This window comes from Saccostrea echinata, unplaced genomic scaffold (assembly GCF_033153115.1).
Source record: "Saccostrea echinata isolate AGI-Se365-2 ecotype Australia unplaced genomic scaffold, CSIRO_AGI_Sech_v1 ptg000034l, whole genome shotgun sequence".
NCBI classification, from domain to species: Eukaryota; Metazoa; Mollusca; class Bivalvia; order Ostreida; family Ostreidae; genus Saccostrea; species Saccostrea echinata.
This window is the reverse complement of record NW_026889783.1, coordinates 5,667,341-5,694,328: the sequence shown is the minus strand read 5'-3', so window position 1 is coordinate 5,694,328 and position 26,988 is coordinate 5,667,341. Positions and strand designations below refer to the sequence as shown.

General features: G+C 35.0%; 1 protein-coding gene across 1 annotated transcript in view; it reads right to left on the bottom strand.

Annotated features, from left to right (window-relative positions):
- LOC133199665 (Ig-like and fibronectin type-III domain-containing protein 1) overlaps window positions 1-26,988 on the bottom strand; it is a 66,043-nt gene that overhangs the window by 12,936 nt on the left and 26,119 nt on the right. Inside the window, exons 7-29 of the mRNA XM_061335538.1 lie at window positions 24,945-25,012; window positions 24,193-24,370; window positions 22,998-23,153; window positions 21,795-21,955; window positions 20,237-20,378; window positions 20,071-20,106; window positions 18,837-18,971; window positions 18,598-18,750; window positions 16,907-17,052; window positions 16,510-16,639; window positions 13,248-13,304; window positions 12,630-12,767; window positions 12,286-12,441; window positions 11,961-12,118; window positions 9,278-9,413; window positions 7,590-7,838; window positions 5,726-5,779; window positions 4,652-4,768; window positions 3,932-4,084; window positions 3,285-3,439; window positions 2,971-3,106; window positions 1,782-2,042; window positions 470-769 (exon numbers count right to left, since the gene is read on the bottom strand). Of these exons, the coding sequence (XP_061191522.1) occupies window positions 470-769; window positions 1,782-2,042; window positions 2,971-3,106; window positions 3,285-3,439; window positions 3,932-4,084; window positions 4,652-4,768; window positions 5,726-5,779; window positions 7,590-7,838; window positions 9,278-9,413; window positions 11,961-12,118; window positions 12,286-12,441; window positions 12,630-12,767; window positions 13,248-13,304; window positions 16,510-16,639; window positions 16,907-17,052; window positions 18,598-18,750; window positions 18,837-18,971; window positions 20,071-20,106; window positions 20,237-20,378; window positions 21,795-21,955; window positions 22,998-23,153; window positions 24,193-24,370; window positions 24,945-25,012 (3,375 nt within the window). The remainder of the gene's footprint in view (window positions 1-469; window positions 770-1,781; window positions 2,043-2,970; window positions 3,107-3,284; window positions 3,440-3,931; window positions 4,085-4,651; window positions 4,769-5,725; window positions 5,780-7,589; window positions 7,839-9,277; window positions 9,414-11,960; window positions 12,119-12,285; window positions 12,442-12,629; window positions 12,768-13,247; window positions 13,305-16,509; window positions 16,640-16,906; window positions 17,053-18,597; window positions 18,751-18,836; window positions 18,972-20,070; window positions 20,107-20,236; window positions 20,379-21,794; window positions 21,956-22,997; window positions 23,154-24,192; window positions 24,371-24,944; window positions 25,013-26,988) is intronic.

The window sequence follows — 26,988 nt, the reverse complement described above, 5'->3', positions numbered from 1 at the left end:
GCAGTTGAATAGCTTACATCAGAATGTATCAACATATGAAGTTTGATTACACTATCTTGAAGGGTATCTTTAAAACAGAGCTAAACACTAATTTAAGAAAAGTGAGGTCAAGGTCAAAAGAAAGGTCAAGGTCAAAAAATATTGATGCAGTTGCATAGCCCTTATCAATATCTATCAGCATGTGAAGTTTGATAAAAATATCTTGGATAGTTTCTTTGAAACTGAGCTTTGAACATAGCTAAACGCAAAGCATGACAGAAAGACAGACGGAAGGACGGAAGAAGGACATGACAAACACTATATGCCCCAGCCATATTCATGGTGGGGCATAAAAAGGTATAACGCCTGCTAAAAATAAATAAAAAAAAAAAAAAAAAAAAGAACCTGCCTGCTGCATTGAATTGAAATTTTTGGCCTGAGAAACTGTTACTTAATTTTTGGGGGCCTTAAAAGGACATATTTTACTTACTTTTTAGCTGCACTACTCCTGACCCATTTCCAAATTCATTAGAACCCACACATGTGTAACGATCAAATGCTTTGTCCACTACGTAATATATAGACAAAACTGATCGCTGAAATGTTGGAAATGATATCAACATTGACTCAGAGTGGAAAAAGTCTTTAAATTCTTCAACTGGTTTTTTATCCTCCCCCTTAAACCATCGTATTTTTGTTGGATATCCCATGAAGTCACACTGGAGTTTAGCCACCTGGTTCTGATTGGGTAGATACCTGACATCAACCAGGTTTATAGCCTTAGGCTTATCTGAGGAAATTTAAAATGTACAAGTTATATTTGCTAGTACAAAGTATATCATACTTTACATTATTTAAATATAGATTTAACAGAAAATAATTTTAGGTTCAATCATTATTTTTCAATTTCTACACTTGATTGTTTAATTGCAATTCCTTTTGGCAGTATGTCTCCTTAAGGCCGTTATAAAAGAACTCCTAGATTTTCATTCTCACCTGTCCCAATTTTTATGCCCCCCCCCCCCCCCCCCCCCCCCGGGCCTAGATTCTTCTTAACAGTCTTGTCAACAAGTATCCAGTCAGCAAGTTAAGAATTGACACAATGCATTGGCTAGTAAAAACTTTTACTCAGTTACTTGGATATATACACATTTTACTGAGTAAATAAGAAAAGAAATGTTTTGTTTTAAAATATAATTATACTAGCTAACATATTAACAATTTTATTTACTGCTAGTCTCGATCTTGAGTTTCACAAATACAATCAACTTGTTTTGATTAGTTTTCATGATCTAGTCAATCTAATAAATGGCTTTATAATATTACCAAGGGGTATACAAGTTTTGAAGACCTAATTAAAATTTTACCTTGTTAATTATCTGATTTAACATTATGCTGTTAGACAAGAAAAGCATGGAAATATTTTAAACGAAATGCCAATCTTAAAAGAAGTGTAGATGAGTGAAGTGGAATTAACATTGTTTGCCGTTATATATATTAAACAAGGACCAATGGTTGTAAAGATTGGTGAGGTTATGTATTAAGAGATATGCATATTTAAATGGATCTCTACATTGACTTTTATTTTGGGCAAAATAAATAAATCTGTTTACAACTGATGAGGTCAACAAATATTTGTACAATATAACATTAAAACACAATCAAAAAATCTGTCACAACTCCATAATTTTTCAAAAAATTTGGATAAGAATCTAAGAATTATTTTATAATGGCCTCAGTGGTAGATACATGTAAATGAAATTAGTTTTCATTGAAACACATTTGAATGAAGCAGTCCTTACAAATGATTCTGAGGTAGTGAGTGACGTTGGTGACAGTTCCTCTGTCATCCTTGGCACTGCACGTATAATTCCCCTCATCTCTCTCACTCAACTGCCTCATTATCAGTTGTCTTCCCTTACGTATTATCTTATTGTTGCGTATCCAATAAACAAAATTAAAAGCTCTGCCAGCTGCATATACATTGCAGAAGAGTTCCACTTCCCCATTCTGTGGAGGTGGGGAAAACGGTTTCTGTGTCACTGATATGTCAACATCAGAAGCTGAAAATAAATCAACAAGCTTTATTAATGGGCCCTTGATTATTCAACAATCATCAGATGAATCTTAATAAATTTTGAAACAATACGTTGGCCCCCATGTACCTAAATTCAAATACATGTATTTTAGGTTTTTCAGGCAGAAACCCAACATAAGGTTACCTGAGGCAGGTGTGACAAATCTAAATACAGGACTGGGGATACTGCTCCCACATAGATTGATGACCAGTAAGAACACAGTACAAGACTGGACTTACCTGTTACAGGTGTGACAAATCTAACTACAGGACTGGGGATACTGCTCCCATACTGATTGATGGCCAGTAAGGACATAGTACAAGACTGGAACTACCTGTTACAGGTGTGACAAATCTAACTACAGGACTGGGGATACTGCTCCCATACTGATTGATGGCCAGTAAGGAGTTTTAGGACAGAGTACAAGACTGGACTTACCTGTTACAGGTGTGACAAATCTAACTACAGGACTGGGGATACTGCTCCCATACTGATTGAGGACCAGTAAGGACACAGTACAAGACTGGACTTACCTGTTACAGGTGTGACAAATCTAACTACAGGACTGGGGATACTGCTCCCATATTGATTGATGGCCAGTAAGGACACAGTACAAGACTGGACTTACCTGTTACAGGTGTGATAAATCTAACTACAGGACTGGGGATACTGCTCCCATACTGATTGATGGCCAGTAAGGACACAGTACAAGACTGGACTTACCTGTTACAGGTGTGATAAAGCTAACTACAGGACTGGGGATACTGCTCCCATACTGATTGAGGACCAGTAAGGACACAGTACAAGACTGGACTTACCTGTTACAGGTGTGACAAATCTAACTACAGGACTGGGGATACTGCTCCCATATTGATTGATGGCCAGTAAGGACACAGTACAAGGCTGGACTTACCTGTTACAGGTGTGATAAATCTAACTACAGGACTGGGGATACTGCTCCCATACTGATTGATGGCCAGTAAGGACACCATGTAAGTCATCTCAGGGGTTAGTCCTGCCAGTATAATGTTAGTTTCCCTTGTCTTATACTAAAATGATTTTTAAAAAAAGTTCATGTGAAATATTACATTTTTGATGCAATTCTAGTAATTCTAGATAGTTATCCTTTTGGAGAAGAATGCTTGAATTTTGCATATCATTATTTGTCCGTAATTTGGCCTAAATTTGCAACTACAATTTATGAATAACTGATGAATACTTTGATACCTGTGTCCTGTTATTTGCTGTCATGTTGATGGACACTACATAATGACACTGAATAGAGGTGTCACAATTATCAGCTGGTGGTCCCCAGTATACCACCACCGTGGTGCCATTCACCGTCTTCACAGCGACTGACATTGGAGGAGTAGGCAGATATCCTATGATAAAAGACAACTTTTATTTCAATGTAACACTCAACAGATCGAGGTAGCCTAAATTCTTTTGCAAAATCTTTTTGAATTTCATGAATACACTTTAAACCAACAGTTATTTAAGACATGATTAATTCCAAATCATTGATGGAAAACCAGTTGATACAATTAATTGTCATGACGAAGGCTATTGTTTCACTAACATTCCACAGTAACTGACTTGTGTGTGTGCAAGTCAACGGTAAATTTCAAATAAATTGATGCATTTTTTCCATCTTAACCCAGCTTACCTTTGAAATAGTAGAATCTTTACATTCTTAAGTCCTGACATTTTTGTTATTATTTACTAGAGCTAGAAGTACATACTCAGTCATTATCAATTCCAATGTTTTGCAATTTAAAGATTTTTTTTTTTTTTTTAAAAAGATGACACTAAGGATTTCACTTCACTTCAGCAATACCAATGCTGACTTCATCAGAACAGTAGCTGTCACTTACGAGTTCCATTGAGGAAGCAGCGCATATATAGAGGACTGTAGGTGAGACAAAGAGAGTTGATGCCTGTCATTGGTACCAGCTGTCCTCTACAGAATGATAGACATTGATCCGGCACACCCACCTTCTGACAGCACGGTGTGTGGTCACGCCCATCTGAAACAAGTACATGTATCACATACATACAAAGTCTACAGAATCAAGCTTCATGAACAGATATGTGGCCATGCCCATCTGAAACAAGTACATGTATACGCATGTATACTAGTAACATCCATTTCAACCACTCACATGGCCCGTAGGAACTGGGAGGGCAGGGGTCGAGGGGTCCTCCACCCCCCCCCCCCCACCCCACCCCACCCCCAATAATTTTGCCGATATATAGAATAGTACAGAAAACATAGCTATTATATGCTTGTGCTCATCCCCTCAGTAATAATGTTGTTTGCTTGCTAAGGAATTTTTTGGTAGTTGATAGTGCCCCCCCCCCCCTCAACTGAAAAATGTATGGTTGTGCCCCCATCCCCCTCAACTGAAGTTGCTTCCTTTGGCCTGACTCAGTAAAAATAAACTATTGAGTATTGAATGATACCAAAACAGTCAACACCAAAAATCAAAATAAACATTTCAATGTTGAATCATATGGCACCATTTAAGAAGTAATTTATATTGAACTGTTCACAAATTACAACTTATAAAAAGGCTTACAAGTCAAATTTTTACCTGAGGCACAGGTGAGTATCTTGTTATAGTCAGTCTCACATTTATACACACTCTGGAAGTCTCCATTCAGACAAGCTTCCAAACAGTCAGAGGAGATGTTGATGTTATGACAGCAATCTGTATGGAAAAAATGGCAGTGAAAACATTCATACTGTGTTATACATGTATCTCAAATCCTATTATTTACTATTAAAATAAGCCATTTAGATTTCAGACCACTGATTTCTTCATTTCATAAAAAAAAATATCTTCCTGACTTTCTGTTCTGTTTTACATTCTAATTAACTAAGTAATATGTTCTGCTTTGGCACTGATTTCTGTGTCACTTGTACTGTTTTTGATACTGATTTATAGACTTACTTATTCTTATTCAACATCGTCTGGCTGAGTTACCTGATCTATTACAACACTGACTTGCTGGGTTACCTGATCTATTACAACACTGACTTGCTGGGTAACCTAATCTATTACAACACTGACTTGCTGGGTCACCTGATCTATTACAACACTGACTTGTTGGGTCACCTGATCTATTACAACACTGACTTGTTGGGTCACCTGATCTATTACAACACTGACTTGCTGGGTTACCTGATCTGTTACAACACTGACTTGCTGGGTTACCTGATCTATTACAACACTGACTTGCTGGGTTACCTGATCTATTACAACACTGACTTGCTGGGTCACCTGATCTATTACAACAATGACTTTCTGGGTTACCTGATCCATTACAACAATGACTTTCTGGGTTACCAGTTCTGTTACAACACTGACTTGCTGAGGTACCTCATTTATTACAACACTGACTTGCCGAGTTACTTGTTTTGATACTAACTTGCTGAACTACCTGATATTGTCTCTTTGACTTACCTGGTCTGTTACAACACTGACTTGCCGAGTTACTTGTTTTGATACTAACTTGCAGAATTATCTGATATTGTCTCTTTGACTTACCTGTTCTGTTACAACACTGACTTGCTGAGTTATCTGATCTGTTACAACACTGACTTGCTTAGTTACTTGTTTTGATACTAACTTGCTGAATTACCTGGTATTGTCTCTTTGACTTACCTGTTCTGTTCTGATATTGCAGACTCCAATTTCCAGGACGTGTGTTGTCAGGAGCTGAAAATAAAATCAAATATAGTGATCTGCGAAAGTCATATCACTTTGTACTGGTTGGGTGCTGTAGCATTTACAATTGATTTTAACAATTTTTATGGTTTTAGGTTATGACAGGCCATTCTGTATGGATAATCACTCATAAGATACCTGTACCTAAATACTTATTGAATGGTTTTACAACAGGCATTCAAAAGATCCAATGCCTCTTCAGGGGAGAACATTTAAGCTTTGACAATTTTCATTATAATGTGTTTGTGAAACACTGATGCCCCTATATGGTAACTCGTGGTTAAAGTTTTTCAAAAGCAAGTCAAACTCTAAAGTCAAGGTCATGAAGTCAAAAAAGAAAGGTTTTATCATAAGGAATACATAAATGAAATATGAAAGCCATACCAACAAATGTTCAAAAGTTATGACCAAGGTTAAAGTTTCACAAAAGTAGTTCAAAAGTGAGTCAAATTCCAAAGTCAAGGTCATGAGGTAAAAAACATAGGTAATCAGAGATTACAGAGCTCACCTCAACAAATGTTGTCTTTAAGTAAGGCATAGTCCCACACTAAACTAATAATCTAGGAGTGTGCATCCCTAGATGCAACATTTATGCAATTTTGGTCTGATAGGGCTGGCAGTTACTTGGGAATAGACTTATCTGAAAACTTAAAACTAGTCACTCATCCATAAAATGTAAGTCAAATCCAGCATCCGAAGCAAGTTTTGAGATTGTTCATCCCTTGATGCATCATCCATGCAAGTTTGGTTCAGATAGGCCTTATAGTTACTTGGAAATGAGATCTGCTCCAAAAACTTTAATCTGGTTACTCATCCGGAAAATGTAGGTCAGATCCAGCATCTGAAGTAAGTCCAGTAGTGTGAATCCTTAGATGTATCATCCATGCAAGTTTGGTCAATATAGGGTTTATAGTTACTTGGAAATGACATCTGCTCCAAAAACTTTAACCTGGTCACTCATCCGGAAAATGTAGGTCAGATCCAGAATCCGAAGCAAGTCCAGTAGTGTGCATCCTTAGATGTATCATCCATGCAAGTTTAGTCAATATAGGGCTTATAGTTACTAGAAAATGAGATCTGCTCCAAAAACTTTAACCTAGTTACTCATCCAGAAAATATAGGTCAGATCCAGCATCCGAAGCAAGTCCAGTAGTGTACATCCTTAGATGTATCATCCATGCAAGTTTGGTCAATATAGGGTTTATAGATACTTGGAAATGACATCTGCTCCAAAAACTTTAACCTGGTCACTCATCCGGAAAATATAGGTCAGATTCAGCATCCAAAGCAAGTCCAGTAGTGTGAATCCTTAAATGTATCATCCATGCAAGTTTGGTCAATATAGGGCTTATAGTTACTTGGAAATGAGATCTACTCCCAAAACCTTAACCTAGTCACTCATCCGGAAAATGTAGGTCAGATCCAGCATCCGAAGCAAGTTCAGTAGTGTGAATCCTTAGATGTATCATCCATGCAAGTTTGGTCAATATAGGGCTTATAGTTACTTGGAAATGAGACCTGCTCCAAAAACTTTAACCTGCTCCAAAAACATTAACCTGGTCATTCTTTAGCTGAAATTGCAGCATCTGAAACCTTGACTGGTACAATGAAACACACTAGAAGCATCCTCCATGCATCTCTGACTAATATATCAACAGAAGTACTTGAAAAGAAAACTCCTCCAAAAACCTTAACCTGGAACGCCGACGCCAACGCCGACACAGACGCCGAGGGTATTACATAAGCTCCCCCAACTTCGTTGAGGTGAGTTAAAAATATTGGTACCAATAAAGATACTTACAAAGAGGACATGTGTGGTTATATAAATCAAATCCAGGTCTGGGGTAGGTCTTGATTGGGGGTTTGTCCATGTACAGCATACAGGTGCGGTCCTGTCTGGAGTAGGTGAATCCCCGACACTGGGGAACGGAACAGAACATTTTACAATCCTCCACACTGCCTGCTACATTCCTCGTGAGAAGTAAATCTGACTGAACATCTGTATTATTCTTCACTGTGAAGTTACATCTATCAGGTATAGTGACATTATCTGTAAATGTAGACATCTATCAGGTATAGTGACATTGTCTGTAAATGTAGACATCTATCAGGTATAGTGACATTATCTGTAAATGTAGACATCTATCAGGTATAGTGACATTATCTGTAATGTAGACATCTATCAGGTATAGTGACATTAATATCTGTAAATGTAGACATCTATCAGGTATAGTGACATTATCTGTAAATGTAGACACACAATATCAGAGAACCATAACAGACTCAGATAAAGGCAACAAAAAAGATACGCATATTTGGCATGTAATCCGCAGGGATCATGTGCACAAAACACTCATAATTTAAACGTCCATGATTTGGTCAGCTGACCACAGCTGGACAGACTTTACAAAGTTATGCACATAAGAAAATGTTACATTTACAATGAAATAATTTGTAATATTTAAGTCCACTGATCTTAATAGGTGCGATAACATAGTAACACTTCACATAAATAATAAACACCTATAAGATAATAGGAAATAGTTAACTGCAATTACATGTACATATCCAAGTTTCAGTAGGTTGGAAGAGTTATTTTTGCTCTCAGTGCTACTGAACTGACAGTACATAAAATTAAACTGACGAACATCTTGATTGTTTGCATAAAAAAATAATTGATGCTCCATGCAAGGATGGAACCAAAAACATCTGGATTCCTGTGTGCTTTGGACTGGAACCACATACTACACGAATAATATGGGTTTCAAAATGATTTTAAAACACCACAATGGGAATTTTTGGGAAAAGTTAATTTTTTTAATTATCTGGGTCTTCTCCTTTTTTTAAGTTTTTTTTTTTACAAAGTTTTCTTGTTTCTTTGAATTAAATGCACACAAATAATGTTTGAAAATCATAGAAAGATGATCCAGACATAGCAAATTTAACAAAAAAAGTTTAAAAAGTAACATTTTGTACCAAATGACACATCTAGTCATATTTCATGTCATTTTTAGCAAATTAAAACACAATATCAGGAAACTATTTCCCTTCCTTTTTCACAGGAACACAATACATCAAAAGAATGCTGAAATTTCATGTGACAGTTCTTTGAAATTTTCTCTTTTCAAGTGCACCCAGATTCTGGTGAATGCCAATCAAATGTGCCCTCGTTCTTTCTGACAGCTGTCAATTTGTTAAACTATATACCTGTATAGTTCACAATATACATGTTTTCCCTCCTATGACTACAGAATATGTTCAGGGAAATAATAAATGCAAAACTTAACTTAGTGAACTAAAGTTTTCTGTTTAATATATCAGTTAAATATATCAAATTTTAGAATCTTAAAAAAAATTGTTATTTAAAATGTTCGTTATTTTGAAACATTATGTGACATAAAATCAATTTGCTATATCTGTAAATTGGTTATATCAGAGTCCGTTATAACCTTAAGATTTTACAAGGAACTGTATGCAAGTTGTACAAACCATAAGGCCTAGTGATCACTCTCAGCTCAGGGGCTGGGGCACTTGTTCCGTTCTCATTGACCGACACAACTTCAAAGTAATACACAGTACTGGGCTGTAAGTTATTCACTATCATCTCCAAATTCTTAGTGGACATCTGTTAAAACAAAGAAACATATACTTAAAAACATGAACAGGTCAAAACAAATGTTCTGTGCTACCAATGAAAGTCCCCTATGTAACATTGGAGTAAAATGTGTTTTACGTATTTGTTATGTAATATTTACATTAATTTTCCAAATATTTTTCCTTTTTCCCTGAAAATTAAAAAAACAGTTCACGTTCTCAGGAACTAGCTCATGGATGAGCAAGAATCTCCACTGTGATTGTACTTAAGTCAAAACATAGTGCAAACTGCTTTTCATAAAAAATCATCATTGAATGACAAAAATATGAAAGATATATAAAGATAGAAATTATTTGCCTATGAACTAAGAAGCACATCACACTAAAGAGGGCAAAAAGGATCATTGTCTCATACTACAACACAATTTTTTGATATGAGTGGGTCTTTGCTCCATATTTTTTAAAAAGTTTATCCTAAAGTTTGCATAAAAATATACATTTTTTGGTGAACAAAAACATGGAGCAAAGACCCACTCTACCTTAAAAATACACTTTTATGACACAACATTCGCATCTTCCAAGAAATACTTGCAGTCCATTTAGTCAAGGGCAATATCACAAACATGATTTAAATGCAATCATTCGTCAGGAGCTGTGTAGTGTAGTGGTTAGCACGTTAGTCTCAAAGGAAAATGATACCCAGGATTTTTATTGTTTGGATTTGAACCCCAAAAATACCACATAATTTTTTAATAACAGAATAATTTTTGCTGAGAAAATTTCCTCAGAAAAGTTTTGTTTATCATAATTTCATAAATTTCAATAATGAGAACTTTACTCTAAATACTAAATTCACAAATTGAACATTATTTTTACATATCTGAAGCTATAGGCATTCTGCATGCCTTCTTCACTCATCTCCTTTAGCGATTTGTCCTTAAAAATCAGGATTTAACTTTAGCGAGAAGTAATTTTAGCTATTTTATGGTGCATAGCAAGTTAAGGGTAACTTCTAATGTGGAATAAATTGTTAGTGATATTTAATTTTAGCAACCTCAACACCCTCGCTAATAATGCCAAAATTGAATCCTTGCTAAAATTTCTGCTTATAAGGTATGTCTTTGTTATTAGTATGAATTCATAACTAGAAAACTGACCAGTCAGCAAGGGCCCTGCCGAGGGGTAGAAATATAAGGGTGCAGCTTAAAGAGTGAAAATTTCAATTGATTACAAAAATCAAAAAAACTATATGAAGAAGAATATGCAATAACAACTGTATTCATAAAATTTCAAGATAATTCCTAAATATCAAAGAACCTGTAAAGAGTATCCCTGTATTTAAGGCAGTAAAAAGCATCATATCTATAATAACTCAATTAAATGTATATTTAAACAAGAATAAAGCATGTATTTTATAAAATTCCAGCCTTCAGTGAATGCAAATATTGCCCAGGCTTGACCTTAACTTCAAAACAAACATCAGTTGCAGACAAAGGTTAATTTATCTACAAGTGACAAAGATAAGCCTGGAAAATTTTCTGCCCCAGACAAGATAATTAATCCCAGGGGATTAATTGTACTGCTCTCTCATCCTTTTCTTCCAAGTTTACAATTAGAACTTTTTGAGTAATGATAGAATGAGTTTATTATCGGACTACTTGTTAAAATTAATAGTATTCTTGAATTTACGTACGGCAGCAAAAAAAAAATATATCTATCTATCTATCTATCTATCTATCTATCTATCTATCTATATATATATATATATATATATATATATATATATATATATATATATATATATATGTATGTATATATATATATATATATTTATATATATGAATAAATAAATAAATAAAATAAATAAAAACAAAAAAATAAAAAAAACATATCTTTATGTATATCTTGTTTTTAGAATTCAATAAAATCATAACTCACTGTGTATTTAAAGTATGAACATTATTTATATCCACATTTCAGAGAATTTAAACATCATTCAGAATTGACCTTAACTTCAAAACAAACTTCATTTGCAGACAGAGGCGTTAATTAATCTCAATTTGACAGAAACAGATAATGCTTTGGATTTTCTTCAAGAGGAAAGTTAATTAATCCCATGGGACTAGTTGCAGCTTTCATAGTTTACAATAGGAACATTCTCAGCAGTTATCTCTCTTTGCCCTGGCATTCATTCTAATGTAAAGTTAAGGAATCTATCCCACCCCCCAGCTCCAAACTGGATGACATAGAGAACCAAACTTAGCATCAAAATATGTTTTACTGCCTATTCAACCAACATACCAAATTTGAACTTAATTGGTCCATTACAAAAAAAGTTATTAGAAAAAAAACAGAAAATTTGTGGATGGAAGAATGACAGACAGAGTGATTATTATAGGGCACCCACAAATCCTTGCGGGGCCCTAATAAACATTCTTTATAAAGATATTTTGTTGTACTGTATAAATAGCAATAAGGGATAAAATATTATTGCTGTACAGTATAACTAGCCATGAGGCATACTAGAGGCATACAAATATTGGTCCTGAGTTGTGTACAGAAGATTACATTTACTTACGGTTTTCCACTTTTTATTCCTTTCACTTTCTGTATAATAGATGACGGTGTAATTTTCTACCCGAGTACTAGTGGCCTCTGGTTGTCTCCATGTCAGATATACAGAGTGTGCCGTATATTTAACAACTGTGAAATTTCGAGGCTGTCTGGGTAACACAGCTGACAAAACAAGAACTTTGTGTTAGTGTAGTCTCTTTAAAAGGAATCACAACTTGAGCAGGAAAAAAACACATTTGTCAAAATACTGAAAGCCTTGAACAAAAAAAATCTGGATCACAATACAGATTCACATTATCTATATCAATTCTAAAATTGTTAGTCCTTACCCAGACCCTCTCTGTAACAGTTAGCTATTGTTGCGGTATACTGAACGCAACCAATCAGCTCTGTAGATAGCTCATCGTGTGCAGAAAATCGACAAAGATTGTCACACATGTCAGGAACTTGGGACGTTCTACAACAAGGGGTGTGGTCTCTACCATCTGTAAACATCACGACTGCAAATTTATCTCCAACAAAGATAAATGTCTCAAATTTTCTGTGTGTTTTGTACAGCAAGGAATGAAAAATCTAATGAAATATTGAGTGTTTCTTTGCATTGTGTATCTAGTAAAAATATTTTATTCCAAAAAAAACAAAATCTTGCAAAATCTTTGCAATTGCAAATAACCTGAGGCACAAGAAATGATCTTTGCTATTTCATCAATGCAATTCAGTGCCATGGAGAAGTCCAAGGAACCACTGGCTATAGCATCCAGGGAACACAGAGGCATACATTTACTGCTCACCATCTTATCCATACAACAAACTGAAAGTAGGAACACTGGGGATATGCACTTCAAAAAAAAAAAGATTGGCACTTATGTCAAAGTTAAAATATTCATTAATAGCCAAATATTATTATAATTGCTGAAAGTAGAGAAAAGAATTGAACTTCTTTTATATCACCATTCTGTCCACAGTCATAAGAGGTACATGTATATCAAAATCTACAGTTCTGTATCTGCTGTCAAGCCATTCAAAAACTTACTTTGACACCTCATTAACAGTAGAGTTCTACCTATTGTTATCTACAGTTACCTGTAAGGTTTTGAATTTCATCAGAGTTCTACCTATTGTTAACTACATTTACCTGGAAGGTTGTGGATTTCACCAGAGTTCTACCTATTGTTTACTACAGTTACCTGTAAGGTTGTGGATTTCACCAAAGTTCTACCTATTGTTAACTACAGTTACCTGTAAGGTTGTGGATTTCACCAGAGTTCTATCTATTGTTAACTACAGTTACCTGTTAGGTTGTGGATTTCACCAGGCTGTGTTGGGGCAGGTGTTGTTATTTCTCTTTCTGTAAATGACAAAAGACTTCCAATTATCAAAACCATTCAATAGGTATAGGGATTAAAAATCATGGTATGATTACTGAAAAGATAAAATATTCATGCAATAATTCTCTTCTTTTTAATATACTGAATTAAAAGACAAAAAGTAAGAACAAGATGTGTTTGTGAAACACTGATGCCCCCACTGGCAATTCATGGCAAAAGTTAAAAGTTTTTCAAATGCAAGTCAAACTCCAAGGACAAGGTCAAGAGATAAAAAATGTTGGTACCCAAAGAAAAATATTGTAACAAGGTGAAATATGAAAGCCCTTGCAGCAACCATTGGCCCGTTATGCAAATTATCTCCTGTTTCCAATTATCACTGGTGCCCTGGCATACCCAACAAACTAGACAGTGATTCCTTAAATATACTTTTGAAATACGAAAGCCCTAGCACCAAGCATTCAAAAGTTATGGACAAGGTTAGAGATTCTCAAAAGTAGGTCAAACTCCAAGGTCAGGGTTAAAAGATTAAAATTGTTGGTACTCAAAGAAAGTTCTTGTCACAAGGAAAACATGTGAAAAGCCAACCATTCAAAAGTTATGGACAAAGCTGAAGTTTTTCATAAGAAGGTCAAACTTCAAGGTCAAAAGGCCAAAATTGTGGAATCCAAGAAATGGCCTTGTCTTAAAGAATACACATCTAAAATATGAAAGTCCTAGCTCCAACCATTCAAGAGTTATGGCCAATGTTAAAGTTTGGAAAAATTTTGCAAGTGGGTCAAACTCCAACCCAAAGAAAGGTTTTGTCACAAGGAATATGTATCTTAAATATGAAAGCCCTCACTGATTGGTCAAACTAGGCCAAGGGTATGTGAGGAGAGTAGTGAAGATGCAGAAATTTGTCCAGTACCGATACAATTTCTTGTACAACTTTTAGAAAAGGGGTAGAAATATAAAGGTGCAGATTACGGGATGAGAATTTTACTTGATTACAAAAAATTTTAAAATATATATAAAGAATAAGCAACAGCAACTGCTAAATATGCAACAACCTGTAAATAGTTTCCTTGTATTTACATAAGGCAGTAAAAAACATCATATCTATAATAACTCAATTAAATGTATATTTAAACAAGAATAAAGCATGTGTTTTAAAAAATGCCAGCCTTCAGTGAATGCAAATATCACCCAGACTTGACCTTAACTTCAAAACAAATATCAGTTGCAGACAAAGGTGTAAATTAATCTTAAAGTGACAGAAAGATAACCCTCTAAAATTTTCTGCAAACCAGCAAGATAATCAAACCCACAGGATTAATTATACTGCTCTCTCAACCTTTTCTTCTGAGTTTACAATAAGAACTTTTTCAGCAATAATAGAATGAGGTTATTATCTGAATATCTGTTAAAATAAATAGTATTCTTGAATTTACATAAGGCAGAAAAAAAGAAAAAAAAGAAAAGAAAATAATAATAAAAATGATATCTTCACCTATATCTTGTTTTTAGAATTCAATAAAATCAGAACTCATTGAGTATTTTACCAAAATAAAGTATGAACATTATTTAAATCCACATTTCAGAGAATGTAAACATCATTCAGAATTGACCTTAACTTCAAAACAAACTTCATTTGCAGACAGAGGCGTTAATTAATCTCAATGTGGCAGATAAAGATAAATGCTTTGGATTTTCTTCAAGAGGAAAGTTAATTAATCCCAAGAGACTCATTGCAGCCTTTCATAGTTTACAATAGGAGCATTCTCAGCAGTTATCTCTCTTTGCCTATTCACTCTTATATAAAGTTAAGGAATCTACCCCACCACCCCAGCTCCAAAACGGATGACATAGAGAACCAAACTTAGCATCAAAATATGTCTTACTGCCTATTCAACCAACATACTATATTTGAATTTAACTGGTCACCCTAAAAAAAAGTTATTAGAAAACAAGATGTGTTTGTGAAACACTGATGCCCCCGTATGGCAGCTTATGGCGAAGGTTAAAGTTTCTTCAAATGCAAGTCAAAATCCAGGCCAAAAGATAAAAAATGTTGATACCCAAAGAAAGGTCTTGTCTCGAGGAATACACCTGTGAAATTTGAAAGACCTAGATACAACTGTTCAAAAGTTATGGCGAAGGTTAAAGTTTTTTAAATAAAAGTCAAACATCAAGGTCAAGGTCAAAGTGGTTGGTATCCAAAGGAAGATCTTGTCACAAGGATTACACATGTGAAGTATGAAAGCCCTAGCACCAACCATTCAAAAGTTATGGCCAAGGTTAAAGTTTTTCAAAAGTAGGTCAAACTCCTAGGTCAAAGTCAAAGAGTCAAAGTGGTTGGTATCCAAAGAAAGGTCTTGTCACAAGGATTACATATGTGAAGTACGAAAGCCCTAGCATCAACCATTCAAAAGTTATGGCCAAGGTTAAAGTTTTTCAAAAGTAGGTCAAACTCCTAGGTCAAGGTCAAAGGGTCAAAGTGGTTGATATCCAGAGGAAGGTCTTGTCACAAGGAATACACATGTGAACTTTGAAACCCCAAGCACCAACTGTTCAAAAGTTATGGCCAAGGTTAAAGTTTTTCAAAAGTAAGTCAAACTCCAAGGTCAAGGTCAAAAGGTCAAAGTTGTTGGTATCCAAAGGAAGGCCTTGTCACAAAAAATACACATGTGAAGTTTGAAACCCCAAGCACCAACTGTTCAGAAGTTATGGCCAAGGTTAAAGTCTCATAAAATTTTGCAAAAGTGGGTCAAACTCCAAGGTCAAGGTCAAAAGGTCAAATATGATGGTACCCAAAGAAAGGTCTTGTCACAAGGAATACACATGTGAAATATGAAAGTCATAGCTCCAACCAATCAAAAGTTATGGGCAAGGTTAAAGTTGACAACAGACAGACAGAAAAACAAACAGACAAACGGACAAACAGACAAACGGACAAACAGATAAACAGACAAACAGACAGACAGGACAAAAATAATATACCCCCGGGATCTTTCGATCCGGGGGAATAAAAACAGAAAATTTGTGGACGGAAGAATGACAGATGGACAGACAGCTAGACAGACAGACGGACAGACAGACAGAGTGATTACTATAGGGCTCCCGCAAATCCTTGCGGGGCCCTAATAATTAGTACATAATGTCAATGATAAGCATATGTCTTTAATAATAAGATTGATTTACATTACAACTTTCTTCAAAAAAAAATGTTCATGTATCTACACCAACCATAAGTCAGGAAAATAACTTTTGATGAGAATAGGCTGGAACCATTTTCATTGGATGCTACCATCTGAAACTCATAATGAGTTCCCGGATAAAGATTGGTCAGATGTACAGGTGACTCAGTGACATCCACCTAAAAAAAAATAATAAAACATCAAATAACTGTCTTAAAAATCTTGTGATGGTCAAAAAGTTTAAAAAGTTGTTTTTTTTTCACTGCACACGATACAATCAGCTAAGTCATACTAAGATTCACCCTGACACTTATTTCACATACTTCAACATCAATATCTAAAACAATGAATCAAGCCAAGTTTTCTATTCATTTTTAAAATGCTTGCAGTTGAAGATCATGAAGATCACATGAAGATCAGTAACATTTGATAGAACATTTTTTTACCTGGAGGTATGGAGCACTTTTCAGCCCCAGAACTTTGTACTTTAGAACATATTTTGTGGCCTTTGCGCCTACATTATCCCAGGAAATCATAGCCTCCGTGACTCCGGGGAGAACAGTAATGTTGACAGGGGGACCTGGGATGGTGGCTAAAAAGGAAGACATGACCGATCAGTAGAAAATCTGTTCTTAATAATGATACAATCTAAAATTACTCCCTACAGTAAAATCTTTTTCATTGAAATTTTGTATGATCTAAATTTCATGAAAATTTTGGGTGCAACTTTGTGAAGGTGAACAAGTAATGCCAACTTGACATAAACAGTTCATCTTTATGGTTTACAGAATAAATAATGCCTACTTTTTTTGCAAATATTCCACAAACTCTGGCTTCTTTTTTTTTCCCCACAAAGACATAATTGTTCAGAGATATTGAGCTATACCACATCTATCATCTCACCATTTAATAGATATCCATATAAGCTTATAATGTATACAACAATAACTTATGAATCTATATATTCCCATGTAAATTTTGACCTCTGTTGTGGCCCCATCCTGGCCCCATGGGCAATGATTTGAATATACATATACTTAAACCTAACTATAAAAATGAAGCTTTCATGAATGTTTTGTCTTTTCAGGCCTAGTAGTGATTCTAAAGATTCTTAATGTCCCCAATATATAATCACTAATTTCTTGTTTATCTCCACTTGAAACAGTGCTGTGCCTCTTAATCTAAAAATTAACTACACAAGTGAGCTAAGGCTAGGTATGGGCGTTTCTATGCAAATGAGCTTATAAAAATGCATAAGAGGTTTATTTATAATTCAGAGAAAGTTTTGATTTATTTTCTTATACATACTTAGTACTCAAGATATGTTATAGCCAGTACACATTATGACGTCATATTATGATGTCATTGTTCTTACATTTTGGAGGTAACAAAACACATCAACAAAACAGCTTCAGTGCAAGGGAATACCCTATTTAATTTTACATAAAAATTGTATAATGCTAAGAAGAATATTCTATAGATTAATAAAACTGCTGCACAAATCCTAGGCATTTTCTCATTTGATCGGAAACTGAGGAAACTTATACCAGACTGTACATTTTAACCCTGATTCAACTTCAAACTTTACAAGTAGTAATTAAACAAATGAGTTGTTGATATTTGTGCAGCAATCCTTGGAATATTTTGCTTCTAAATATACTTTGTTTCAGTTAAATAAAACAGAGCATGCCCTTGCACCGAAGAATTTTTGTTAATGTCTTTTATAATCTTGTGTAGTAAAGAACAATGATGTCATAATAAGACGTCATAATGTGTACTTGCTCTCATGTCGTGTGTACCAAGTATGTATTAGACAATAAGTATTAACATTCTCTGTGCAATAGATATAGTCCTTAGGCATTTTAATTAGTTTATTTGCATAGAAGTGCCTATACCTAGCCTTAACTCACTTGTGTAACTTGAAGCCATCACCAAAAAAAAATGGTATGCAGTAAGTTTGGTTAAATCTAAGTGAGCCAATGGTTGTAAAGAAGAATTTGAATCTGTAGAATTTCTAGCCAATCACAACTAACGTATTTACCACTGAGGCTACAGAATTTATAGCTAATCAGGACTAATGTATTTACCATAAAGGGTAACTACTAGAGGTATATTTGAAATGGTTAACAGCTCTCACCTCTGCCCTCCTGGACACAGGCCTCTATGACTGGCAGTCTGATGACACAGGCTGTGTAATCCAGCGTCAGGTTTGTGGGTTTCCCCTCACAGATAGACAGACAGACGTCCGGTAGACCATTCCTCGCACAGCAAGCACTGTGGTTCCGCTGACCTTATTTACAAAGACATCAACATTCAAAGGAGGATTTCATAATGAATACAATACTTAACAATAAAGATTTCACCTCATATACCTACCCACAAGACACTGCTGTGCTTTTTCTAAATCCGAGTAACATCGTAGAATTTCTACAGGGTTAACGTTTGCCATGATGTTCGCTGTACACAGTTTAGGTAAGCAGTCATCACTCACACCCTTGGCTGCACAACAAGCTGTATAAGTAACAAGAGGCCCATGGGCCACAGCGCCCACCTGAGTAACTTTGGCCTTGCTGTTTTTCACCTGATTTCTCCCCCCCCCAGTACTTATTGTGGTCCTGCCCTACCCCCAGGGGTCATGATTTAAATAATTTAGAATCTACACTACCCCAGGATGCTTCCACATTAGTTTCAGCTTTTCTGGCGCAGTGGTTCTTGAGAAGAAGATTTTTAAAGATATTTACTACATATTTCAATGTAAAACTTGGATTCCCTTTTGTGGCCCCGCCCTACCCCCGGGGGTCATGATTTGAACAATTTAGAATCTACACTACCCCAGGATGCTTCCACATAAGTTTCAGCTTTTCTGGCCCAGTGGTTCTCAAGAAGAAGATTTTTTAATGACCCCACCCAATTTTTATATTTTCTTGATTATCTCCCCTTTGAAGGGGACTTGGCCCTTCATTTTAACAATTTACACTCCCCTTCACCCAAGGATGCTTTGTACCAAGTTTGGTTAAAATTGGCCCAGTGGTTCTTGAGAAGAAGTCGAAAATGTGAAAAGTTTCCAGATGGACGTACAGACGGACGGACGGACAGACGGACGACGGACAACGGGTGATCAGAAAAGCTCACTTGAGCTTTCAGCTCAGGTGAGCTAAAAACATTAGTATCTATATGTTAGGCCTGTAGGTACAGATGTCCCCGACAAAAATCACAATCCCCCTCTCCCATAAAATCTTTCTTGTAGGCAAATGAATCTGAAATACATGTAGCATGGCAGGAAACAATGCATACTACAAAGTCCCAAAAAGCAAATGCAGTTTTCAAAGCACCACAAGCAAATTTATTTTATTATATCTGTATCTTTGTGATTATTCAGATGAAATGGAAGTTTACAAAAGACAGAGTGGTACAGAAAGATGTGCATTTATTACTAACTTTGATTGTAAAAAGGTTGTGAACTTTTGGCTTTGATGGCATGAATACAACCCTGTTAAACAATAAATATCAGAAAAAACACCAAGGTTTCCTTATGGTGTTAAAGGGGAGTAACTACTGATTCTAATCATACAGTTATAATGTTTAATCATTGACTCATTACTTTTATTACCTCTTATATCAGCCTCCGTCTCTAACTTAGGTGATGCTGGAATGACAAACAAGCCAACATATAAACATTTCAAGAATGTGTATACAGAATAGAAAACATGTATGGTAAAATTAAAAGAATTGTTTTACAGCACCATGTTTTTAGAATTATTATCTGTATTATTTACTTGGTAAGATGGTGATGATGAATGTCTCTGAGGGCTGGCTTGATCCGTGGTCCCCTATAGCCACCATGTAGACACTGTACTGGACGTTTAACTGTAGACCCCCCTGTCTGTACATCAGCTGATCCTTACTCAGTATGCTTGTCTGTTTACAAACAAAATACACAGGTATTCAATATACATCAGCTGATCCCTATTCAGTATGCTTGTCTGTTCATAAACAAAATATAAAGGTATTCAATATACATCAGCTGATCCCTATTCAGTAAGCTTGTCTGTTTACAAACAAAATATACATGTATTCAATATACATCAGCTGATCCCTATTCAGTATGCTTGTCTGTTTACAAACAAAATACACAGGTATTCAATATACATCAGCTGATCCCTATTCAGTATGCTTGTCTGTTCACAAACAAAATATACATGTATTCAATATACATCAGCTGATCCCTATTCAGTAAGCTTGTCTGTTTACAAACAAAATATACATGTATTCAATATACATCAGCTGATCCCTACTCAGTATGCTTGTCTGTTCACAAACAAAATATACAGGTATTCAATATACATCAGCTGATCCCTATTCAGTATGCTTGTCTGTTTACAAACAAAATATACATGTATTCAATATACATCAGCTGATCCCTATTCAGTATGCTTGTCTGTTTACAAACAAAAATTTAAGGTATTCAATAACTCTTTGGTACAGCATGTTTTAAAATTGTTTATGTAACAAAACACTTAACACAATCTATCTAATAATCTATACTTAATTTTTATGTCAGCTTATTTTCAAATAAATTTTTATATTATCCTTAAAATACTGAATTATTCTAACATTCTAATGAGACACATTTAAAATAGTTTTGCTGAAATAAACAAGTCACAATGCTTTGTTTATCTAGGAGTCCATCTGCATTTAGTGGATTACACTAAAATTCATATAGAATATTACAAAAATATAAATAAATGGTATTGTTATTCCTTTAAAAAAATGTTTTCTGTATAAATCTTTACTAAAAAAGCACAGTTAAACGAAGATTACAGAGCTCACCTCGACTAATTGATCTATAAGTAAGGCAACCCAGAAATCTCAAAACCCAATTTTTCTGTTAATGTGCATCCAAATATACAATTTCACCCATGCAAGTTTAGTCTGGGCAGGACTTACAGTTACTTGGGAATGGACCTGCTCCCCCAACTTGTAATGTTCAAGAATTTGATCCAGATAGGCTTATACTTAGCTGCTTGTTATATCTCTGTTCAAAATCTTTAACCTGTTTGCTAGAAAATGTTGGTCAGACCCAACATAAGAAGTAACTCTTCTAGTGTGCATCTCTAGGTGCATCATCCATGGAAGTTTGGTTACCATAGGGCTTATTGTTACCTGGGAATGAACCTGCTTCAAAAGTGAACCTGCTCCAAAAACTCTAACCTAGTCACACATCTGGGAAATTTAGGTCAGACACATCTTTACTGGTTTCTCAGGCAAAATATAATTTGTCACACCCTCAAACTAAACTATTGCCTTCAGCAGTGGTCTCATAAGAAAACTAACCGTTTTGTAGTGGTCATCAGTGGCTTGTTTGTAGAAGAGTTTATATCCAGTAACTAGTGATGGATTCTGTATGGGGAATTTCCAGGTCACCAACATGGCTGTCTGGTCATCAGACACACTCTGTACAACGGAAACGGAGGTGGGAGGGCCAGGCAACAAATCTGGAAAACACACACAGTCTTATTATACAGTCTCTCAACTAAACAAAAAACTGATAGTCATGTAGGGCCCAAGAGTATGCTTATATCAATAAGCTTGATCTTTAGATCTTCAACTTTGAGTTCATTATCCCAGAATCTACAGGGGTTTCCTTTTTGTCTAGTTCACCTGAAATTTGCTGTTTCTTATGGAGAAGTAAACATTTTCAAAAGTTAAAAATGTAGATGACTAGAAATATGTCCATAGGACATGAATGCCCCGCCGAGGGTAGATTAGTAATGCAACATGAAAATTTGTATTAGTGTATGAAATTTGATGAGAATATCTTGAATAGTTTCTTTAAAATTGAAATTGAAATCTAAAAAGTTGGATATAGATGATAAATTCTTGCCAAATTATGTATAAGTGCATAAACTTACATAAATATATCTTAAATGGTTTCTTTAAAATTAAGTAAAATGCAAAAAATATTGATGCAGTTTAATAGCTTACATCAGTATGTATCAGCATATGAAGTTTGACACTAATTTAAGAAAAGTGAGGTCAAGGTCAAAGGAATGGTCAAGGTCAAAAAATGTTGATGCAGCTGAATAGCTCTCATCAGTATGTATTAACATATGTAGTTTAATAACACTGTATTGAATGGTATCTAAAACTGAGCTAAACAATAATTTAAGAAACGTGAGGTCAAATGAAAGGTCAAGGTAAAAAAATGCTGATGCAGTTGAATAGCTTACATCAGTATGTATCAACATATGAAGTTTGATAAAAATATCTTGGACAGTTTCTTTAAAAATGAGCTTTGAACAGAGCTAAACGCAAAATGTGATGGAAAGACAGATGGAAGGACGGAAGAATGGAAGGACGGAAGACGGATATGACAAACACTATATGCACTGGCCATATTCATGGCGGGGCATAAAAAATACACATACTATGTCACTGATCATAAAAACTCACATCTTTGGCTGAGATGAGCTAAAAGCTCATTACTTTTCAGATAGAATTTTCTGTAGCCCTAAACCTTGATTACAAGAGGTCTACCTTGACCTTCCTCCAGACAAGCCAAGATGTCGTTAATCTTCTGTAGACAGGTAAGATGTCTATCCTCCAGGCTGGCAGGCATGGTCCCAGAACAGAAGTCCATACACAAATCAGGCAGGTTTCTTCTTTTACAGCATCCTACATGGTTTCTTCCATCTACAATGTCAAATCTGCCATATTGTCATAAGACATTCTAAGCAGCAAATGTTGGCAGGATACAATGCTCTTAAATCTGCAGTGGGTTGGTGATGATAATTGCTGATACAGTAAATTACGCTAAGAAAACAACAGTAAATAATTCCAAATACAGAGCAGGGCCCAACATTTAGTTTAAAACATACTAGATCTGGGCATGGGATCATGAAACATCTTATGCTTAATTCAAAATCTAAAAGTCTCTTTATATTAAAATTCTTAATCTAATTGAAAATAAAAGGCCTACTGTAGACTTTCAACAATATTAGTTAAAAACCTGATGTGACTTTGTGCTCTACACTGGAACACAAACTTTTTAGTATCTCCTTTTCAATGAAATGCCTACTATTGGCTTGTAATAGTCTTTGGGTTTGAAAGAAAAATAATCAATCTTAAAATATTATGAAGGTCAAGTCTGAATGATGGAATCTTCCAGTCAGTTTATGGTTTGAATAAAAATCATTTTAATGTCTATATTACTATTATCCCAAAGCACTCTTATAGAGGACCTCTATCAAACTAACTCTGATGCAAATACAAATATGTAACATCCAAATCAAATCCATGTTGCTGTATTAAACCAAAAATCTACTTTATTTATATATAATAATATTCTCTATCATCTATAGTATTACACCCTTTAAATTTATGACCTATAACTTAAAACCTAAAATCCAAGTGCAAACATAACAAAATATCCCAATTTTTAAAAAAAGAGACCAAAACTTCTATTGAAACAAAAAATCAATCCTACTGAACCAAATTCAAGAGTAAATACAAATATATAAAAGGTGTTTTCATGTTATATCACAGTCACCAAATCAAATGGAAAGATCATATGGACATAGGTAAATCTAGGCGGATCTTCCACCATTTTAAAAAATAGGGCTTAAAATTCCCTTCCTTTCCCAGTCAAAAGTTACAAAATAGTGGACATGCAGAAATTTAATGCAAACTGTGATAATCTTCTACTTTGAAATTCACTTTCTGATGAACTGACCTGTTCCACACTTTAACACTGTCTCAAAATCCTGAGCACATGCTACAACCATGTCCAAGTCCTGTGGCCTGGATGCTGGATGACAAACAGGTAAACAGGAGCTACTCATATTCCGAGCGACACAGCAATCTGAAAATGATATACCACTGATATTCTTAATTCTGAGTGACACAGCAATCTGAAAATGATATACCACTGTTATATTCTTAATTCTGAGTGACACAGCAATCTGAAAATGATATACCACTGATATTCTTATAATTTTGAACGTGTAACTTTGATCACTGGTATTTTAATTTTGCTTGTAAGTTTGTTGGTTACATGAAGATAATTTCAATTTTTTTGATATGTCATACACAGGGAAAAGTGGCTCGCATGATTTTCATGCGTTTGCCTTTTCGCATGAAATTTATGCGAAAATCATACAAAAATCATGCGAAAAGTCCCACATGCGAATTTCATGCAAATGTTATCACTAAAATTTCATGCGAAATTCATGCGATTTTTATGCGACTAAAATTTCGCATGATATCCATGCGAATTCCGCTTCGTCTGTTTTTCATGTGAAAATCGTGCGATATTCACAAGAATATTATGCAATATTAATACCATATGAGGAAAAGCAATGAACAAAAAAATTTAACATTTTAATGTTTATTTAGATGCATCTATCACAGTGAGTGGTAAAAAATTGCCAGTCTCTGATGATCCTAATATCATATTGTTTGGATGCTCCTTATGAATCCATTTACATTAATGATGGCTGTGTTTAAAGGCAGTTTTTCAGTCTTTTTCAGTCTTTTGTCCTGACAAGCATTTCCTACAAAGAAATTAAATCATAAAATTTTTTATTATATTACTACCAATACTGATATTCCAATTGTTTCAGTCAAAAGGGCTAGCTCCTATAATTACTGAATAGGATCTGTCATTACATACAATAAATTCCATGTTATCACCTGAAAGGTCCATGTTTTGTCAACTTTTTTATGTTAAACTGCACTGGTATTACATGTTTTGAGCAAAACAGAAGACCCTGTGTTTTGTACATTAATAACTGCACAATAGAGGCATATGTCAGACATCAGAACATGTTATTGACCATGCAACTCTCTGTATAAGTAGTGATTTCCCTAAGAACTGAGCTAGCGGCCAAATTAATCGCTTCAATTGATAAAAATGCCGCTTTGAAATAAAAAATAAAATAAAATAAACTTTAATTATTGTAAGGTCCACAGAGATTTGTCATAAACATCAACCCAAAGCCAGATACAATTGATCTCTAATGCTTTACTTTGAAATAAAGGGAAAACACTGTATAAGGTTGTTATTGGAACCTATTGTCCAAATTAGATATAATAGTCCATTTTAGTTATGATATTCCAATTGGATTTATGAGTTTTACAGACATTATAATGCTGAAAAGATGGATTTTTTTAATCTGCATAAAATAATTAGAATATATCAAATGCAACAGTTTAATTATTACAAGGAATTTTTTCATACATAACCCCCACATTTGTGAGATTAATCCCCAAGACCTGCGTCCTAAAATATTTTGTGTGATACACTGTAAAAGTCGTGTTTACAAGTCTCTGCACATGTGTCAGAACAATATACACAATTAAAAATCACTTTTAATGTTAATTACTTACTCAAAATTTAGTAAAGTCTTCAAATAAATGTCGCTTAGCATAAACAAGAGGCCCACGGGCCTTATAGGTCACCTGAGTATCATGCAACAACTTCGCCACAATGGATTCATGTTTTAAACCAGAGGCCATGAAATTCACAATTTCGAAAGAGGCACACTTGCTACTCATAATTTTACATTTAGTAAGCTTACTTAATACCCAGAAAGAGAGCAGAGGATTATCAAAGAATTAATGCATTTTCACTATGTAATCATTAGAGCTCTCCCTAACACCAGAACCATGATGCAGGGGCCATAAAATTCACAATTTTGGAAGAGGCATCCTTACATATCATAACAATACTCTTAGTTCATCAGCTTAATACCCAGGAGAAAAGAAGAAGATTTTCAAAGAATTATTGCATTTTTACTATGTAATCATTAGAGCCCCACCCTAACACCAGAACCCCTGACCCAGGGGCCATGAAATTCATAATTTTGGAAGAGGCACCTTTACTCATCATAACTATGCATCAGTTTGTTTGTTAAATACCCAGGATCAAAGAAAAAGATTTTTAAAGAAATAATGCATTATCACTATATATTCAACAGAGCTCCACCCTAACACCAGAACCCCTGACCTAGGGGACATGAATTTCACAATTTTGGAACAGGCACCCTTACATATTATAACTATACTCTTAGTTCATCAGCTTATTACCCAGGAGAAAAGGAGAAGATTGTCAAAGAATTATTGCATTTTTACTATGTAATCATTAGAGCCCCGCCCTAAAACCAGAACCCCTGACCAGGGGGCCATGAAATTCACAACATAGGAATAGGCACCCTTATTCATCATAACTATGCCTTCAGTTTGTTTGCCCTGGATTAGAGAAGATTTTTAGAAGAAATAATGCATTTTCACTATACATGTATATTCAACAGAACGCTGCCCTCACACCAGAACCCCTGACCCTGGGGCCATGAAATTCACAATTTTGGAAGAGGCACCTTTCATCATCATAACTATGTATTTATTTTGTTTTCACAATATCCAAGAGCACAGAAGAAGCTTTTTAAAGAAATAATGCATTATCACTATATATTCAACAGAGCCCCACCCTAACACCAGAACCCCTGACCCTTGGGCCATGAAATTCACA